This window comes from Notothenia rossii, assembly GCF_949606895.1.
Source record: "Notothenia rossii genome assembly, chromosome: 9".
NCBI lineage: Eukaryota > Metazoa > Chordata > Actinopteri > Perciformes > Nototheniidae > Notothenia > Notothenia rossii.
In genome coordinates this window covers 33,002,271-33,018,374 of record NC_136907.1, presented here as the reverse complement: position 1 = coordinate 33,018,374, position 16,104 = coordinate 33,002,271, and the positions used below count along the sequence as shown (strand labels likewise).

At 40.4% G+C, this 16,104-nt stretch overlaps 1 protein-coding gene across 3 annotated transcripts; it reads right to left on the bottom strand.

Annotated features, from left to right (window-relative positions):
• Positions 1 to 10,229: 10,229 nt before the first annotated feature.
• On the bottom strand, positions 10,230 to 15,353 carry LOC307020356 (uncharacterized protein). Of its 3 annotated transcripts, XR_013802850.1 has the most exons (5): positions 15,274 to 15,353; positions 14,640 to 14,706; positions 13,821 to 13,923; positions 13,425 to 13,550; positions 10,231 to 13,026 (listed from the first exon to the last, which is right to left on the bottom strand). XR_013802850.1 is itself a non-coding variant. In XM_079651664.1 (4 exons), exons 1-4 carry the CDS (start codon positions 14,724 to 14,726, stop codon positions 12,814 to 12,816), a joined length of 546 nt encoding a protein of 181 aa, XP_079507790.1. In that variant the 5' UTR covers positions 14,727 to 15,252; the 3' UTR covers positions 10,230 to 12,813. The 3 variants fall into 3 exon arrangements, 1 of the variants encoding a protein (XP_079507790.1); XM_079651664.1 differs by lacking the exon at positions 15,274 to 15,353 and having other exon boundaries at positions 10,230 to 13,026; positions 13,425 to 13,567; positions 14,640 to 15,252; XR_013802851.1 differs by lacking the exon at positions 15,274 to 15,353 and having other exon boundaries at positions 14,640 to 15,244.
• Positions 15,354 to 16,104: the final 751 nt, after the last annotated feature.

Here is a 16,104-nt window from a genome sequence, read left to right as displayed (position 1 = left end):
AGTATTCCAGGCGTTGGTAAATGACGTGCTCTGTGACATGTTGGACCGGCACGTATTTATTTACTTGGATGACATCCTGATCTTTTCCAAGACTCTGAAAGAACACGTGCACCACGTCCAGGCGGTTCTCCAGAGATTACTGGAGAACTTGCTGTTTGTTAAAAATGAGAAGTGTGAGTTTCACACCTGCTCTGTCTCTTCTCTGGAATACATCGTGGGACAGGGGAGCATTGAGAGGGATCCCTACAAGGTTGATGCAGTCACTTCCTGGCCGGTTCCAGACTCCCGGAAGCAGCTACAACAGTTCCTGGGGTTCGCCAACTTCTACCGGAGGTTCATTCGTGGATACAGCACCTTGGCCTTTCCACTCACGGCCCTGACCTCCTCTAAGGTCATGTTCCAGTGGTCCTCCACGGCTGAGGAGGCGTTCCAGAACCTTAAGGCCAGGTTCATCTCCGCAGCCATCCTCCGAGTACCCGATCCTGAAAGAGAATTTGTTTTGGAGGTGGATGCTTCTGATATGGGGGTGGGGGCCATCCTGTCTCAGCGAGTAACCAACAGCCAAAAACTCCATCCCTGTGCTTTCTTTTCGAGGCATTTGACAACAGCGGAAAGAAACTATGATGTAGGAAATCGGGAGCTGCTAGCAGTGAAGTTGGCTCTGGAGGAGTGGCAGATGTTGAGGTCTGATGTTATCCAGTGGGCCCACAACTCCAGACTTACCTGCCATCCTGGTATCCAACGTACCCGGAAGGTAGTCCAGCAAAGGTTCTGGTGGGAAACACTTAAGAAGGATACCAGGGAATTTGTTAATGCCTGCCCAGTTTGCAATCAACACAAGTCTTCTAACCAAGCTCCTGCTGGTCTCCTACAACCTCTGCCTATCCCTCATTGCCCCTGGTCCCACATTTATCTGGACTGTGTTACTGGTCTACCACTATCCAACGGGCACACTGCCATCTTGGCGGTGATAGACCGGTTCAGTAAGATGGCTCATTTTGTGCCGATACCCAAGCTCCCCTCAGCTAAAGAGACGGCGGAGCTGGTCCTGTTCCACGTGTTCCGGCTCCATGGGCTACCTACCGATGTGGTTTCCGTTCGTGGTCCCCAATTTACCTCGGTGTTCTGCAGGGAACTATGCACGCTCATTGGGGCCACGGTCAGTCTGTCATCTGGTTTCCATCCTCAATCCAACGCTCAGACCGAAAGGAAAAACCAGGAGATGGAGACGGCTTTACGCTGTATAGTCTCCAAGCACCCAGCGGCCTGGGCTAAACAACTAATCTGGGTCGAGTACGCCCACAACAAGCTGATCAGTTCGGAAACCAAGCTGTCCCCATTTCAGCTTGCATACGGGTTCCAACACCCTCTGTTTCCGGCCCTGGAGAGGGAGGTTATTGTAAGGATAATGTAAGGATAATCAATCCTGCAGCAGTAAGGCTAAGACTGCCTCGGACATCCATCCGACCTTTCATGTTTCCAGGATCAAACCTGTCCGAGAGAGTGCACTGGTTCCTGCGGTCCCTCCTCCACCACCCCTCCGGATGATTGACGGTGGACCTACGTACACTTTCAATTGACTGCTTCGTTCCCGTCGCAGAGGGAGAGGAGTCCAGTACCTGGTAGACTCAGGGTCTCCCTGAGGAGAGGTCTTGGGTTCCAGCCCGTCATGTGTTGGACCCCCGGCTCATCAGAGGGTTCCATCAGCGCAATCCCGGGCAACCTCCTAAGGCCATCACATCAACGGGAAGAGACACAGGGAGAGTCTCTCCACACACTGTCAGCTCTTCCGAGGAGGACAGTGAGGGGCCTGCTTCTGATGAGGACGTTGATTCCCACAGGGGGCAGGAGAATGAGGCCGAAATAACTTTTTCAGATGAGTAATAACCCCACCTCCCACCCTCCTCTGTAGATTATTGTTTAGGGACATCAGGAGCCGTCCATTAAGTGGGGGGTTCTGTCACAGTCTGCTCCATCATTCACAAGTAGTTTTCCATTCACCTGTCTCACCTTGTGAAGCTGACAATTGAGCGACCCGACCAAGCAAGGAGGCAGAGGCAGAACGTCCAAAAATATAACCCGGTGTGGGCATTTATTGAATCAAAAACATCATTCACAGCCTCAATCCGGCTGAACATGTGCACACCGTCACCAACCACAGGGATTTTACACCACACTACCAGCCTTCTAACAGACAGGGAAACAGAGCCTAAATACACACACACCCTAATCAACCAAAAATACACAGGTGAGGGGGGAGGAGACAACACAAGGGCACCAGGTGCACACAATCAGCAACAGACATGGGGAAAGGGGAACAGGTTCAGAATAAAACCAGGAAACAAAGACAGACAAGCTAGTTAAATAAATATGGGCCCAGAGATCACCTCCGTTACACACCTGTTAACCACACCTACGTTTTTGCTCACTCTCTTTCTCTACTGCACCCATTAGTTTTACTACCAGTATTTAAACCCTCACCAGACACACACCCATTGCCAGATCGTACTTTGCCTTCATGCTAGTCTTTCACGCGTTTGTGACCAGATTCCCTACCCGGTTCCGACCCTGCCTGTCCCCGACCTGCCTGCTCTGCCTGTTCCCTGATCCTGCCTGTCCTTGGACTACCCTGCCTTGCCTGCTGTCTGACCCTGCCTGTACCTACGTTGACCGCCTCGCCTTCTCCCTGACCCTCTGCCCGGCCCTGACTCACCTTCTGCCCGCTGTCCTCTGGTACGTTTGCCTGCACATCATCCGGCTGATACTGTTCTGCTGGTATCCCTCTGCTCTGGTATTATTACCAATAAAGTACATTACCAATACTCCTTGGTTTCTCGAGTGCTGCATTTGGGTCCTTCATAAGATTGTGACATTTGATGTTGATGCCCTTGAAGGTAAAATGTTCCAAGTTCTCAAAGTTGTCATTTTCATAATCACAAAAAGGACAAGTTGTCTTTACTATATAATTGTTGACTGTACACACTGTGTAACTTTGTTTTTGAAAATATGAATAGAGACTTTTATCTGTATGACAATGATGTTTGAAAATATTGTGATGCAACTATTCTTTTTTAATGCTTTTTTTGTAAAACTGTTTGTTAGAGGATCTCTGGTGAGAACATGAATCTCATCTGTTTTTAGTTTTTGTGTTTTCTATAAAAAATGTTCACCGTTGTTTTTCTTGCCAAAGATGTGCCATCTATGTGGAGATGATTTTATTTAAAAGTAATAGTTCTGTTGGCTCATTATCACAACATTTTATTTTATATTCTTGGACAATCTATAACAATTGGAGAGCATAACAAAGGCTGTGGTCCACATGCAGGTGACTCTCTGATTGTTACCATCAGTCTCCACCTGCAGCAGCTCTCCATGGATTTGTTAATATTGTTCCCGAACAGAGTGCTCTGTATTATAGATCGATCTTTTGCTTGGAGGGGCAATTTGCTCTGTACCCCTTTCAAATTGATGATGATATTTTAGCACTGGAGTAGATGTTTTTCAAAACACTTTGTTTGACGTCATCTATAAACTTATCGTCTTCCTAAAGCTGGCTATAATGTATGTGAAAACGTTCTGGAAATTTGTATTTTGTGAACATCATGAACCTTGAAATCAAACTTTTGTTCTAGAGATACAGTATATTTCACAGACTTTGGTTAAGGACTGCACAGTTCTACACATCCCTCTCATGTAATGTGGATGTGAAGATGGAGCCTGAGAAGAGTAAAGGTCTCTCGCTGTCAAATCAATATGCCACTGCTCCAGTTTGCAAGGCAGACAGTCCAAACTCAATATATCAGAACATGCTTTAAGAATTTATTTTCAATCAATTGTGTCTCCATCAGTAATCCCGAGGAGGTCCTAACAAGAAAAACCGCTTTGGAAACAGGTGAAATTATTTCACGTCATCCAGAGATTCTGTGTATTTGAAGGAAAACAGCATTGTTCTGAACTTAATGAATCATGCTTTGCCGTGAAAATGTGTTCACAGTTTCTGAACATGTTTCCATTGGCGACAGTTCTCTGAGCCTAATTTTAGCCGTGTGCAGGGTGACATCACAGCTGAGTGCAGAACAGAGCCAGCTGTGTGGACCACAAAGCTTTATTGAGTGATTGAGATATCACACTCATATCAAAAATAAAATGTTCAAGCTATATTGCTAATATGTTCTTGTTTAAAATGTCCCAGAGGGAAAATGCAGATAACAAAATTGACAAATTAGGCAAATGACAAGTGTTTGTTAAAAGCCCATGACTTATATCTCCAAGCTCAGCTTTGCCTTTCCCCAAACTCACATTCACCTCACTCAGCTAACATGCCAGTTACCTGCAGATTGCATTTTTTTAAAAAGATGTATTGTTATATGCATCTTTAGTATAGTTGTTTCCATGGAAATGTCAAGTCCCAGGCCACTTGTAGTAAACTATCAAAGTAAACTAATACATAATTAATTGAGATAAAAAGAATGTAAAATGAAATAATGTACAGTGGAATACTCTAATGCATTTTGTAATAACATATGGACGCATTGTTACACCAACAATCCAACACGTTGACTTTAATAAATGTATTATGTCTACAGATTTCACATTTTAAAAAGTGTGTGTTTTTAACAAGGTACTACATTGCTGTCCTGCCACACCATCAGAACATTAATAAAACAAAAAACTGACAGTTTTGGACCGTTAAAAATATAAAAGTTGAACGGATATTTAACCAAATTAGGGGCTTTAAACAGAGTATGAACACATACGGTATCTTCCCTTTCAAATTTTAGGCCATTTTGCAACACATATAGAGCAACATGTATGCATCTGTCATGCTTTTGTCCACCAGGCCAACATACAGTATGTCTGATATTTAGTCCCCTTTATCAGAATCCGCAGGGAAATATCTGATCTTTAGCCGCGAGATGCTCCACTGTGTTCACCAGCTAGTCTCTAACGCTCTATATTTATATCAACCCACTCTCTCCAGTCTGCGTACAAATGACACGACTTTACACATTGGAAATGCGTGCAATAGATACGCATAAGTCCGATTTTGTGTGCATATGATACGCTAACCATTCCCATTGAGTTCTGAGGCTGAGTTTTGCGTGCATATGATACACCACGTTTTGTCCGTTCGGGTCTTGGTAGACCGGAAGCTGTGTGGTTCATAAAAACATGTTCTTAATATCAAGCCACGATTATTGTTTTTATTTTAAATCGTATAATGTCAGACTTTTTTTGCCGTCTGTGAGGAAAAGAAATGGGGCTCAGAACCTCAGAATACTGAAATCTGTATTTTTTAAATATTTGTTTCCTTCTAATTTGTTATTCTTTTCTAAATAACACACTGTTATTTACTCAACAATAACACACAATTATCCTTGTTTTTATTTATTCGTTTGATTCTATAATCTTGGGCTTTTTAGCCGTTCCTCAGGAACTGAATTTCAAAATAATGTCACCGGAAACAGACGTAGGCCTATAAGGGACATTTCGAGCATCATTGCGATACACACCACACACCCACTATACTGATTACCCAAGATCCTCAGCTTGAAGCTCGGTGATTTGGATGTTTTAGCCGCAATGCACGTTGGGATATGATGTTAATGTGATATGAAATCCGAAAAACATTTCAGAGTTTAGGATGGCCGAAGACACTACACTACCCATAATCCTCAGCTATCATTAGGGACTACAGTCCCGTTGCTTGAAAAACCCCTTGATTAATCTTCAAGCTCTGGGATTGGATGTTGGAGTGCGCCAAGGTTACACCGAGTGCCAAACAGCACTATAAAATGGAACGAATCCACGGCAGACTGGACCCGAACGGATTTTGCACATCCCTTTCAAGATTTCAAGATTTTCAAAGGTTTATTGATATATCATATACACAACTACGGTGTAGTTATGCAATGAATGAAAAACATTTGTTTTGCACATCCTCCTATTAATATCTACATCCGGCACTAAACAGTTTTATTGTAGAGATCACTTACAGTATCTTCTTGATTTTTTATATTCTATATTTCTATCATTGACCTTCTACTTTCCCCCTATGAAAGTATGTACTCTTAATATTTCTTTCATCAAATAACATTATTCAACAAAAATAACATTATTCAACAAAAATAATTCAATAACGTGCTTTAACCACTAGGAGGTGCACACAAGGTACACACAGCATACTAATAATAACTTTGTATTATTAGTGTAGGACACTTATGTATGTATAATATCTGAAGATGTGTAGTTTTATTCATGTTTTTACATAATTTTACAGGATATTGCTATATTATTTCACATGTTTTAGTTCTACACATTAATATCTGATTTGTAAAACATCATAGACAGAAAGGTATATCCGTCATTTAATGGTAAGCTATTGAAATTGTGATTCCATAGATGTGTCTCCCATCACCCAAATCCCCTGACTATTCTCTCAAATTCAAAGAAAATCAGTAATATCTTTCAGCTGTGCATGTGTAAATATAACCTATAATATAATCTACCAATTGGATCAAATGTAAAAGTCAGCCGAATTAGTATTGACACTGCGAGAAGACGTATTGTGTCAAGAGAAATGGAAGATGTTGTTTAATTGCTTATACTGTATATTTATGATCCACATCAGGTTTTCAGTTTTGGTGGCAGTTCTTCCAGTTTGTCTAGAAGTCTTCTCATCAGGGCTCTATAAATAAAGAACTACGGCAGATGTGTAATATTTAATGCAGTTATGTGATGACTTTCAAAGAGAAAAGCAAGAACACTCGGATTAAAGTATTACTTTCTTTTTTTTTTTTTTATGTTTTCGGATTTCATATCGCATTAACACCATATCCTAACGTGCATTGCGGCTAAACAATCCAATAACCAAGCTTCTAGCTGAGGATCTTGGGTAATCAGTTCAGTGGGTGTGTACATCGCAATGATGCTCGAAATGTCCCTTATAGGCCTACGTCTGTTTCCGGTGACTTTATTTTGAAATTCAGTTCCTGAGGAACGGCTAAAAAGCATGCTAAAAAGCCCAAGATTATAGAATTAAACAAATAAATAAAAACAAGGATAATTGTGTGTTATTGTTGAGTAAATAACAGTGTGTTATTTAGAAAAGAATAACAAATTAGAAAGAAAAAAAGATTTAAAAAAATACAGATTTCAGTATTCTGAGGCCCTGAGCCCCATTTATTTTCCTGACGGATGGCAAAAAAGGTCCGACATTATACGATTTAAAATAAAAACAATAATCGTGGCTTGATATTGAGTAAGAAAATGTTTTTATGAACCACACAGCTTCCAGTCTACCAAGACCCGAACGGACAAAACGTGTAGTATCATAAGCACGCAAAACTCGGCCTCAGAGCTCAATGGGAATGGTTAGCCTATCATATGCACGCAAAATTGGACTTCTGCATATCTATTGCACGCATTTCCAATGTGTAAATGTGTGTCATTTGTACGCAGACTGAAGAGAGTGGGTTGATTTATATATATAGCTTGGTCGTGGCGTGTGCTCTGCTCAGGATGCAATAAATCTTAACCTACATAACTTTATATGTGGCAGAGACGCTTGACTCAGGATCCAGGACACAGGACCGCAGCAACAGGATCAGCCACGACTCAGGATCCCGGCGTAGATAGACACCAAAAAGAAATTTGGGGGAAGCTGGGTTATTTGGAACATAAGAGTACACAGCAGCAAAACTAACGTGTCTACGTACATGGACTCCCTTAGGATAGGGTGAGGGAAAAGAGTAGGAACTAAGATGTATGCGCCACATCTATACCATGAGCGCATTGCTCCTAAAAAGTTGTTCTGGCACTGACACCAATCAACAGTTGTGCGTCGACTCGGCAGGGATCAAGGTACGTATATGCCTCACCCTGCTTCCACCGTCTACACACACAGCCTAATTACATCTATACCATGAGCTCATTGCTCCTAAAATGTTTTTCTGGCACTGACACCAATCAACAGTTGTGCGTCGACTCGGCAGGGATTCATTAGAGACTTTTTTACATTGTCAGTGGAATAAAGGAATGGGCATTGCCTCATAAATTAATGTGACTGACACTGTCTCCTCATGCCAAATTATAAATGCTTTAAGAAAATGTGAAGCATTCAACCTTTACCAATGCACTCATCAATGATTATTCACATTCAGACAACAGTGACAATTTCAGGATGTAAAGCCAACGGCCAAAGTTGATGTGCTGCAAATCCTTTCCCAAATAACTTAGTTGTGAGTGGTTTGTTTGACCATCAGAAATTGACAATACAGGGTGTTTTTACTCACTCACAACTTATTTGAAAGAACAGGAAAATACCATAACTGTAATTGGTTGACTTGTGGATCAAGGATTTACTTTGACCAATCGTTATAATTTTGTCATTCAAGGACGACAACTAGTAGCCAGCTTCCATACCCCTAACTAGGCTAGGTAGCTAGTTCCAACGTCCAGTTTATGGTTTCTTCTAGTTCAGCGTAATCCACAGACGTTTGGCATGAAACGATGTAGCCAGCACTTAACATCGGTACATAATAGGGATGTAACGATACACTCAACTCACGATTCGATACGATTTTAAGTTCACGATACGATTTTGTCACGATTTTCTTTTAACAGAATGAGCTGCAATGAAAAAAAATTCTGTAAAAACGAAATGTATGCTTTGCTCGATGAAGAGACTTGATCTATGGATACTAGAGATGGGTGATTCCTGATTCATCCGGATCATTAACCCGAATCCTATAATGAGCTGGTCGTGACGAGTCTCCCCTCTCGATTAACCAGAGTACTTTAATTATTTTATTGAATTTATTTATTTATTTGACAGAGACAGTGCACATTGATTAACATTTCTGTAAATGCGCCAACAGGCTATTTTTCATCTGCAGTCCCGGGACAGATGTTGAACGTCATCCTAAAAAAAATGTTCTCTTCAAATGACAGGTCAATACAATCAGTAAAACAACATTCAACATAGATGCTTATATTATGATAAAAGCATCGATAAAAACATAAAAACAAAACAAAAATACATATTCACAAAGCAGACAGATAGCAACAGGTCAAAGCACATGTGTACAAACAGAGCGTTGTAAAGTGCAGATTGTGTCAGTGTTGACAGAGCTGATTTTCCACTAACCATGTTTTTAAGTTAGATTTAAATAAACTGCAGGTGTTTTGTTCTCTAATCTTTACTGGGACTGAGTTCCATTGTTGTGCAGCTTTAAAAGAAAATGAAGATTGGCTGAATGAGCTCTTCCTTAATGGAGCAACGCAGTCTCCTCTGGTTGCAGCTCTTGTTGACCTAGTTACAGTTGTGCGTATGGTGATCACATGTCTGAGCGGAGGTGAGGTAAGGCCGTGTATTATTTTGTAGATGAGGCAAGCATTTGCATATCTCATTATATTTTCCCAGCTCAACAAGTTATATTTTCTGAGTATTGGGCAATGATGAGAATAAACTGATTTCTTATCTACTATTTTAAGTGTTTGTTTGTATCATGATTCCAGGGGTTTAAGAGTGGTTGTACAGGCATGTGACCAGGTTGCTAAGCAGTAGGTGATATATAACCATAGAGTGCATGTACATCAGAGCCACCTCTGTTGACATGCAGTCTCTGGTAAAAATTTGACAGACTGAATTTGACAATGTTGCAGACCTTTTTCAACTGAGTCTTGAATCAATGAAGACCCCCAGGTATTTGTACTGTGAGACCACCTGTAGCATCTCCCCGGACACAAACACATCTGGATCAACGCAGGAGGACTTGGTTTTGGTGAAGAACATACATACAGTTTTACTGACATTTAGTTGCAGACAGCATTGCTCCAACCAAGCTGTTACATGAACCATCTTGTTTGTCAGTTCATTAGCCACTTGTGTCAGACTGCCTCCGTGAACATAAATTAAAGTATCATCAGCATACATTTGGATGTTTGTGTCAGGACATATCGATGGTAAGTCGTTTATATACAATTAAAATAACAATAGAGCCAGAATTTACCCTTGTGGGACACCTGTAGACAGCTGGAGGTTAGATGATTGATTATTCTGTACTCTGACATACTGAGAACGGTTGAATAAATATGATTCTATCCATTTAAGTGTTTGTGTGGAGAAGTTAATGCTGAATAGCTTAGATATGAGTTTGTTATGATTAACAGTGTCAAAGGCCTTCTTTAAGTTGAGAAACACTGCTCCTACAACCAGTGGCGATTCTAGAGATTTATACATGGGGTGGCAGAGGGGTGGCAGGCATATATTGTAGGGTGGCAATTTTTTTAGGAAGCCCACCTTACTTTGTACTTTATATGCACCCATATACAACAGTGTTTTCAACACCCAAGTGTGATAAATTCAATATTTGGTCTACATACATGAGCATTCCACTTTTTAGTACATTAAAACAGTGTTTCCCTTGGGATTATTGTAGCATCAGAAATGTTGCTCATCCCAAGCAAGCCTTCTGGGGGGGTATCCGGGGCATATCCCCCGGGTCAAAAATGTTGAACATTGTTAATTCAATCTAATCAATCTGAGGCACTTTGAAAGCAAAATCAAGCCATAGGAATGATTTAGAAATTTGAGGACTTCCCAGCACTTTACAAAATTCCAGCATTATCCTAGAAGCAAAGCCCTCCCTCAAAGGCCTGCCTGCCAAAGTGTTTTGTGAGTGCATGTGTACAGAATAGGTTAGACAGGTTTGTGAGAACAATTTCTGTGTGTGTTAAAGTCACAAAATATATACAAGTATTTACATTATCAGTTATTGATGAAATTTCACATTGTAAATGCAACCAAAAAAATACAAAGCAGATTAGAATGTTTTTTGACTCCGTTACATATATCATCTGATTGCTACAGAAGCTGTATGCGACGATTGCTATGCTGTGCAGCAAATCTCTTCACAAACTCATCCAAATTTAAATCTTTCGCACGTTTAGACTCAATACTGAGAATTGCTATACTTGCTAGTCTGTTCTCAGTCATGGTAGAACGCAGGTTATTCTTGATCAGTTTAAGAGCTGAAAAACTCCTCTCACATGCTGCACTGGTAACAGGCAATACCACAGCTATTTTACATAACCTGAACATCTCAAAGAATACCTCCTTGTATGGTTCCAAAAAATTAACAAATTCTATTAAACTGGACGGACTTTTTCCATGTGTTGCTTGTCGATCTAACAACCTTCTAGTCTGGTGCAGTTCATGTTTCAGATCCTCTACATTTGACCCATATGCATTTGCTAATAGAAAAACTGCCTCCTCATTTAAAAAGCTGCTGCTGGATGGATTTAGGGCCTGGACACCCTGCATGATGTCACAGTTTACGCTAGAGAATCGTCTTCTCATTTCACCAACCATACAATCAATGATGGGATAAAATACCTTGGTGATAAAAGACCTCTTACTGTCCGATTCTGTGTGTTGTCCTAATGTTGACATGATAACACTACCTTGAAGTCTTTGTGTTATTTGCCTTGCCCTTTTAAAGGTGTGAGTCGTTGAAATGTCAGACTTTTCACAGGTGGCTAGTACCTCATTCCACAGCTCATCAAAGTATGTCTCACTGCGATAGTCTTCCAGAGTCTGTCTGAGGGTCGCAATTAACTCTACAGCTTTAGTAAGGTCAACCTGTGTTGACTGAAGCATCTCTGACAAAAAGTGTGTGTCCTTTAGTACCTTTCTAAATAGTACAAGACATCCAATAAAATGTAGATCGATCTGAACTAGTAGACCTCTTGCTTCAACCGCTCTGTCCGGATTGTCCTCCTCTGAAATATCTTCCAGTACTTGCATTACAGCAGGCAACCTATCCATGACATTGCGACAAGCTGTATGTCTGCTGGCCCATCGAGTCTCGCTGAGACGTGAGAGTTCCCTTACTTGACCATCATACATCTCTCTCTGCACATCCAACCATTTAGGATGGACATAAGATCCTGACATAAAAATATACAGTCGCTCTAACAATGAAAATAAATTTCTTGCATCAGGAACAGATTTCACACTGTCTACCATCACTAGGTTTAAGCAGTGGGCACTGCAATGAACGTAGAATGCATGCTTGGCTACTTCTCTTATTCTGGCTTGGACACAAGCATGCTTCCCACTCATAGTTGAAGCACCATCATAGCCTTGCCCAACTAGGTTTTTTTTATATTCCAGCCCATACTTCTCTAAACAGCCAATGATCTTCTCTGTTAAACTGGCAGCATCCAGTTTATCTGCCTCTTGAAACTCTAGAAAACTCTCCTGAACTACACCATTATAATAGTACCGAAGAACAAAAGACATCTGCTCCATTTTCTTTACATCTTTTGTTTCATCAACAAGAACAGAAAATTGTGCACTCTCTTTAACCTCTTTGATAATCTCCTCTTTAACCATATCTGCTAAACACTGCAGTATTTCATTTTGTATCAGGCTACTTGTGTATTTTGCATTTTTTGCTTGATTTTCCATTCGTTTTTTTAAAAACGGATCATGCTTGCTCAGGAGATCCAACAATTCTAGGAAATTTCCTCTATTGTCCGCCTCGGATGATTCCCGGTGACCACGCTGGGAAATGTTTTGAGTGGCAGTTAACAACAGGACTTCACCAAGTGTGCGTATATATTTCTGGTTTTCGATTACTTTTTTACTTGACTCCTCTTCCATCATTCCTAACATTGATGAGTTTCTGTCTAGCATTTTCTTATTCTCTGTCCATGCAAACATAGCATTAACATGGCTCTCTGATTTAGCATGTGAACAAAATCCACTGTCCTTAAATGTAGCTTTCTTCCAGTTAGAATAACCATTCATAGAGGTAAACACAGTCCTAGAGGCATTAGGTAAAGAAAAGTGTCTACAAGCAAAGCAATATGCTGCGTCTTTTGACTGTGAGTATTCCACCCAGTTATGCATTTTGTACCAGTCAGCATGGAAACTTCTCCTTGCACAACCTTGCATCGTCTTGGGAAAGCTCTCCAGCGATGGTTGTGTCGGCCCATCCCCTCTGTGTTTGGAAATGTCTGGAAAAAGATAAAATAAGGAGGGAAAGTTACTCTATAATAACTACCCTGATAAGCCCCAAGATGTATTTAACTACATTGATTCATTGATACATTAATTAACTACATTGATTCATTGATACATTGATTGATCTACATTGATTCAAATCATACATGGCATTTACTGTACTGTGGCTTTGATAAAATGTCACTAATTCTGTGCTGATATATGTATTTGATCCAAATGGTAAATGGACTGCACATATGGGACTTCATTTGCAACTAACGGTACCCAACACACTTTACAATGGCCTCTCATTAAGCCATTCTCACACACATTCACACCAATTGTGGTAGCCTTTTTTCAAACGTAAGGAGCTAACACTTGAATGGAACCCCCCACCCACCAAAAAACATACCATGAGGACCAGCTGTAGCTGCACAATCTTCCACTTCTGTCTCAGACTGTCTCTCTGCACAGTCATCATTGACACTTTCTGGCTCTGGCTCAGGCTCTGGCTCTGGATCAAGGCACTCCAAGGTCTCTGTTGGGGTATTTTTTCTTTGTGTAGGAGAAAAATAAAATAAAATAAGATACTATAGGTAGCAATAATAATAATAATAATAATAATAATAATAATAATAACCCTGATGGTCAATGTCACACTTATAGCACTTTATTTGCATTTAACAGTACCCAAATCACTTTACAATGGCTTCTCATTTACCCATTCACACACCAACGGCAGTGGAGTTTCTCAAACGTAAGGAGTGAACACAACTGGACCATAACACAACAACAAAAACATACTGACCAGCTACGCAGATCTTTTCCACCTCCATCTCAATGAACTGGCTCTCTGCATTGGCAGATTCTGCCTCGGGCTCGCTCTCTCCTGCTCTTTTCTGATCTGTAGCCTATTTTACACAAAAAGTAGGCCATTAACATAATACATTAGCCCTAATGTTACTGCACTGTAGCTTCGTTTAAAATATCACTACTTGTGGTGGTATATTGAAATATAAGATCACATTTACTGGGCTGTGACAAAAAGTGGAAATCCTGAAAATAGAAATACTGTAGCAATGTAATTAACTAAATTGTTAACTGGGACACTTCCTAAGTTCTTTTAACTGACCACACAAACTATGTGGTAATCTATACGATTTTATGTTAAGTTTTGTAGTGTAGTAGTGTATCCCTTATTTTAACCTAAATTAAGCAAATTTAAAATACCTTTCATTACTCTTATAGTAAATGCAATGAAATCACAAATATCCCCCTTTTATATAAAAGTAGAAAGTGTTTACTATGTAAATATTAAATGAGATTACAGTCAAATAAAATATTTCAAATAAAAGGTTTCTCTCTGCATCAATGAAATTACCTACCTAATGCATATTTTGCATTACCGAAATGCTTTACTCCTTTAAATAAGCAACCTCTGCTATGCCACCTTAATAGTTAGCCAGCTTTTTTGTAACATAAAGAAAATAAAAGGAAAATATAGCACTGGGCTACAATACCACGAGGACCAGCTGAACTAGCTAACTAACCTTCCCGCTCTAGCCTCAAGCTTCGAGTGGCAGAGGCTGTCTGCACTTGGACCCTCATGCTCCCTCACATCACTAACCTGCTTCTTTGTGAGGATGAAGCTCCTGATGTCACCCTTCCTCTTTGTGGTTGACGACATGGCCTTCCTATAATTGAAACAAGTCATATTCAAACATAAATTAAAGTTTTTATGTTAAACATACATTAAAGTTTACATGTAACGTTAAGGTTCGCCTTTCTGATGCTACACACAGAAATTCTGCTAGCCTTAGCCACCACTAGCATACTAGCTAACGCCAAATAGCAAACTTGTTAAGAACGTTTCATAGAACTACAATGATATGAAATGCCACAACATCACTTGGTTTCAGTTCAAAATGTCAAAGGCTTGCCAGTAGCTGGCTAGTTATCAACGTTATTCAGTTAGCTAGCGCCAGCTAGCTAGTTACCGAACTGGCTTCAAAAGCTATCTTGTGGCTAACCGTGACATGAGGTAAAACGTAGCTAGGGGTTAGCCACATAATAGCTATCTAGCCTCATCACTCGGTAGTTAATTCTGAAATCGATAACAACACAGCATATTCATCCAGAAACTACCAGTTACTAGTACCATATCTCTAATAATAATAATAATAGTTTATTTTGTACAGCGCCTTCCATCTATGAGGAATTATAAACGTTTCGAAATCACATTACACTTTGACGTTACCCACCTGTGAACAGACTCCATCTGACAGCTTGTGTCTGCGCTGACTCCACGTCAAGGCAAAGAGATTCTGCGATATGGATGCAACCATTCGTGATGGGGGGAGGGGGGGGGGGGGGGGTGTGCACCAACAAGTTTCTTTTTCAAATTTGACATTCTGCAGTTTGACACCGATTTTGGATTGTTTTGAATTTGTTTTGATCTTAAAACGATATTAATAATAATTATCCAATAAATCATCAGTTGGTATTTTTTGACTGGGGTGGCAGGTGGGGTGGCAGACCCCTTTTCAGGGGTGGCGGCTGCCACCCCATGCCACCCTGGTAGTTTCGCCACTGCCTACAACACAACCTTTATCCATTTTGGATTTCATTTGTTCTGTGAAAAAACAGTTTGCTGTTTCTGTAGAGTATTTGGCAGTAAAGCCAAATTGCATTGGATGCAGAGAAAAAGCACTGTTATTCAGATGGTTAATCATTTGTTCAGCCACAAGTTTTTCAACAACTTTTGATACTGTAGGAAGGATACTAATTGACCTGTAGTTATTGGTAGACATTGGGTCTCCATCTTTAAAGATTGGGATAACTACAGTGGGCTTCCAAACATTTGGAAACATTCCTTGACAGAAAGAGAGGTTGATGATATTGGCAATAGGATAAGAAAGAGTTGTACTGAGGTATTTGAGCATAACTGCATCCATACCAAATATATCCTTTGCTTTAGGGGATTTAATTACTCTTTTAACTTCTGCTTCAGTTGTGTTTCTTAAGCTGAAAGCTGGCTCCATTGTATTAATTGTACTTGTGTAGTCTGGAGAAAAACACTGTGCAATGTTAGC

Bases quoted from the DNA above. Each gene is read 5' to 3' on its own strand.
- LOC307020356 (XM_079651664.1), bottom strand. From the start codon at position 14,726: ATGACTTGTTTCAATTATAGGAAGGCCATGTCGTCAACCACAAAGAGG. The intron at 13,924-14,639 runs GTTAGTGATGTG...TGTGTAAAATAG, and splicing joins TCATCCTCACAAAGAAGCAG to GCTACAGATCAGAAAAGAGC. The intron at 13,027-13,424 runs GTATGTTTTTTG...ATCTTTTTCCAG, and splicing joins AGCTACAGCTGGTCCTCATG to ACATTTCCAAACACAGAGGG.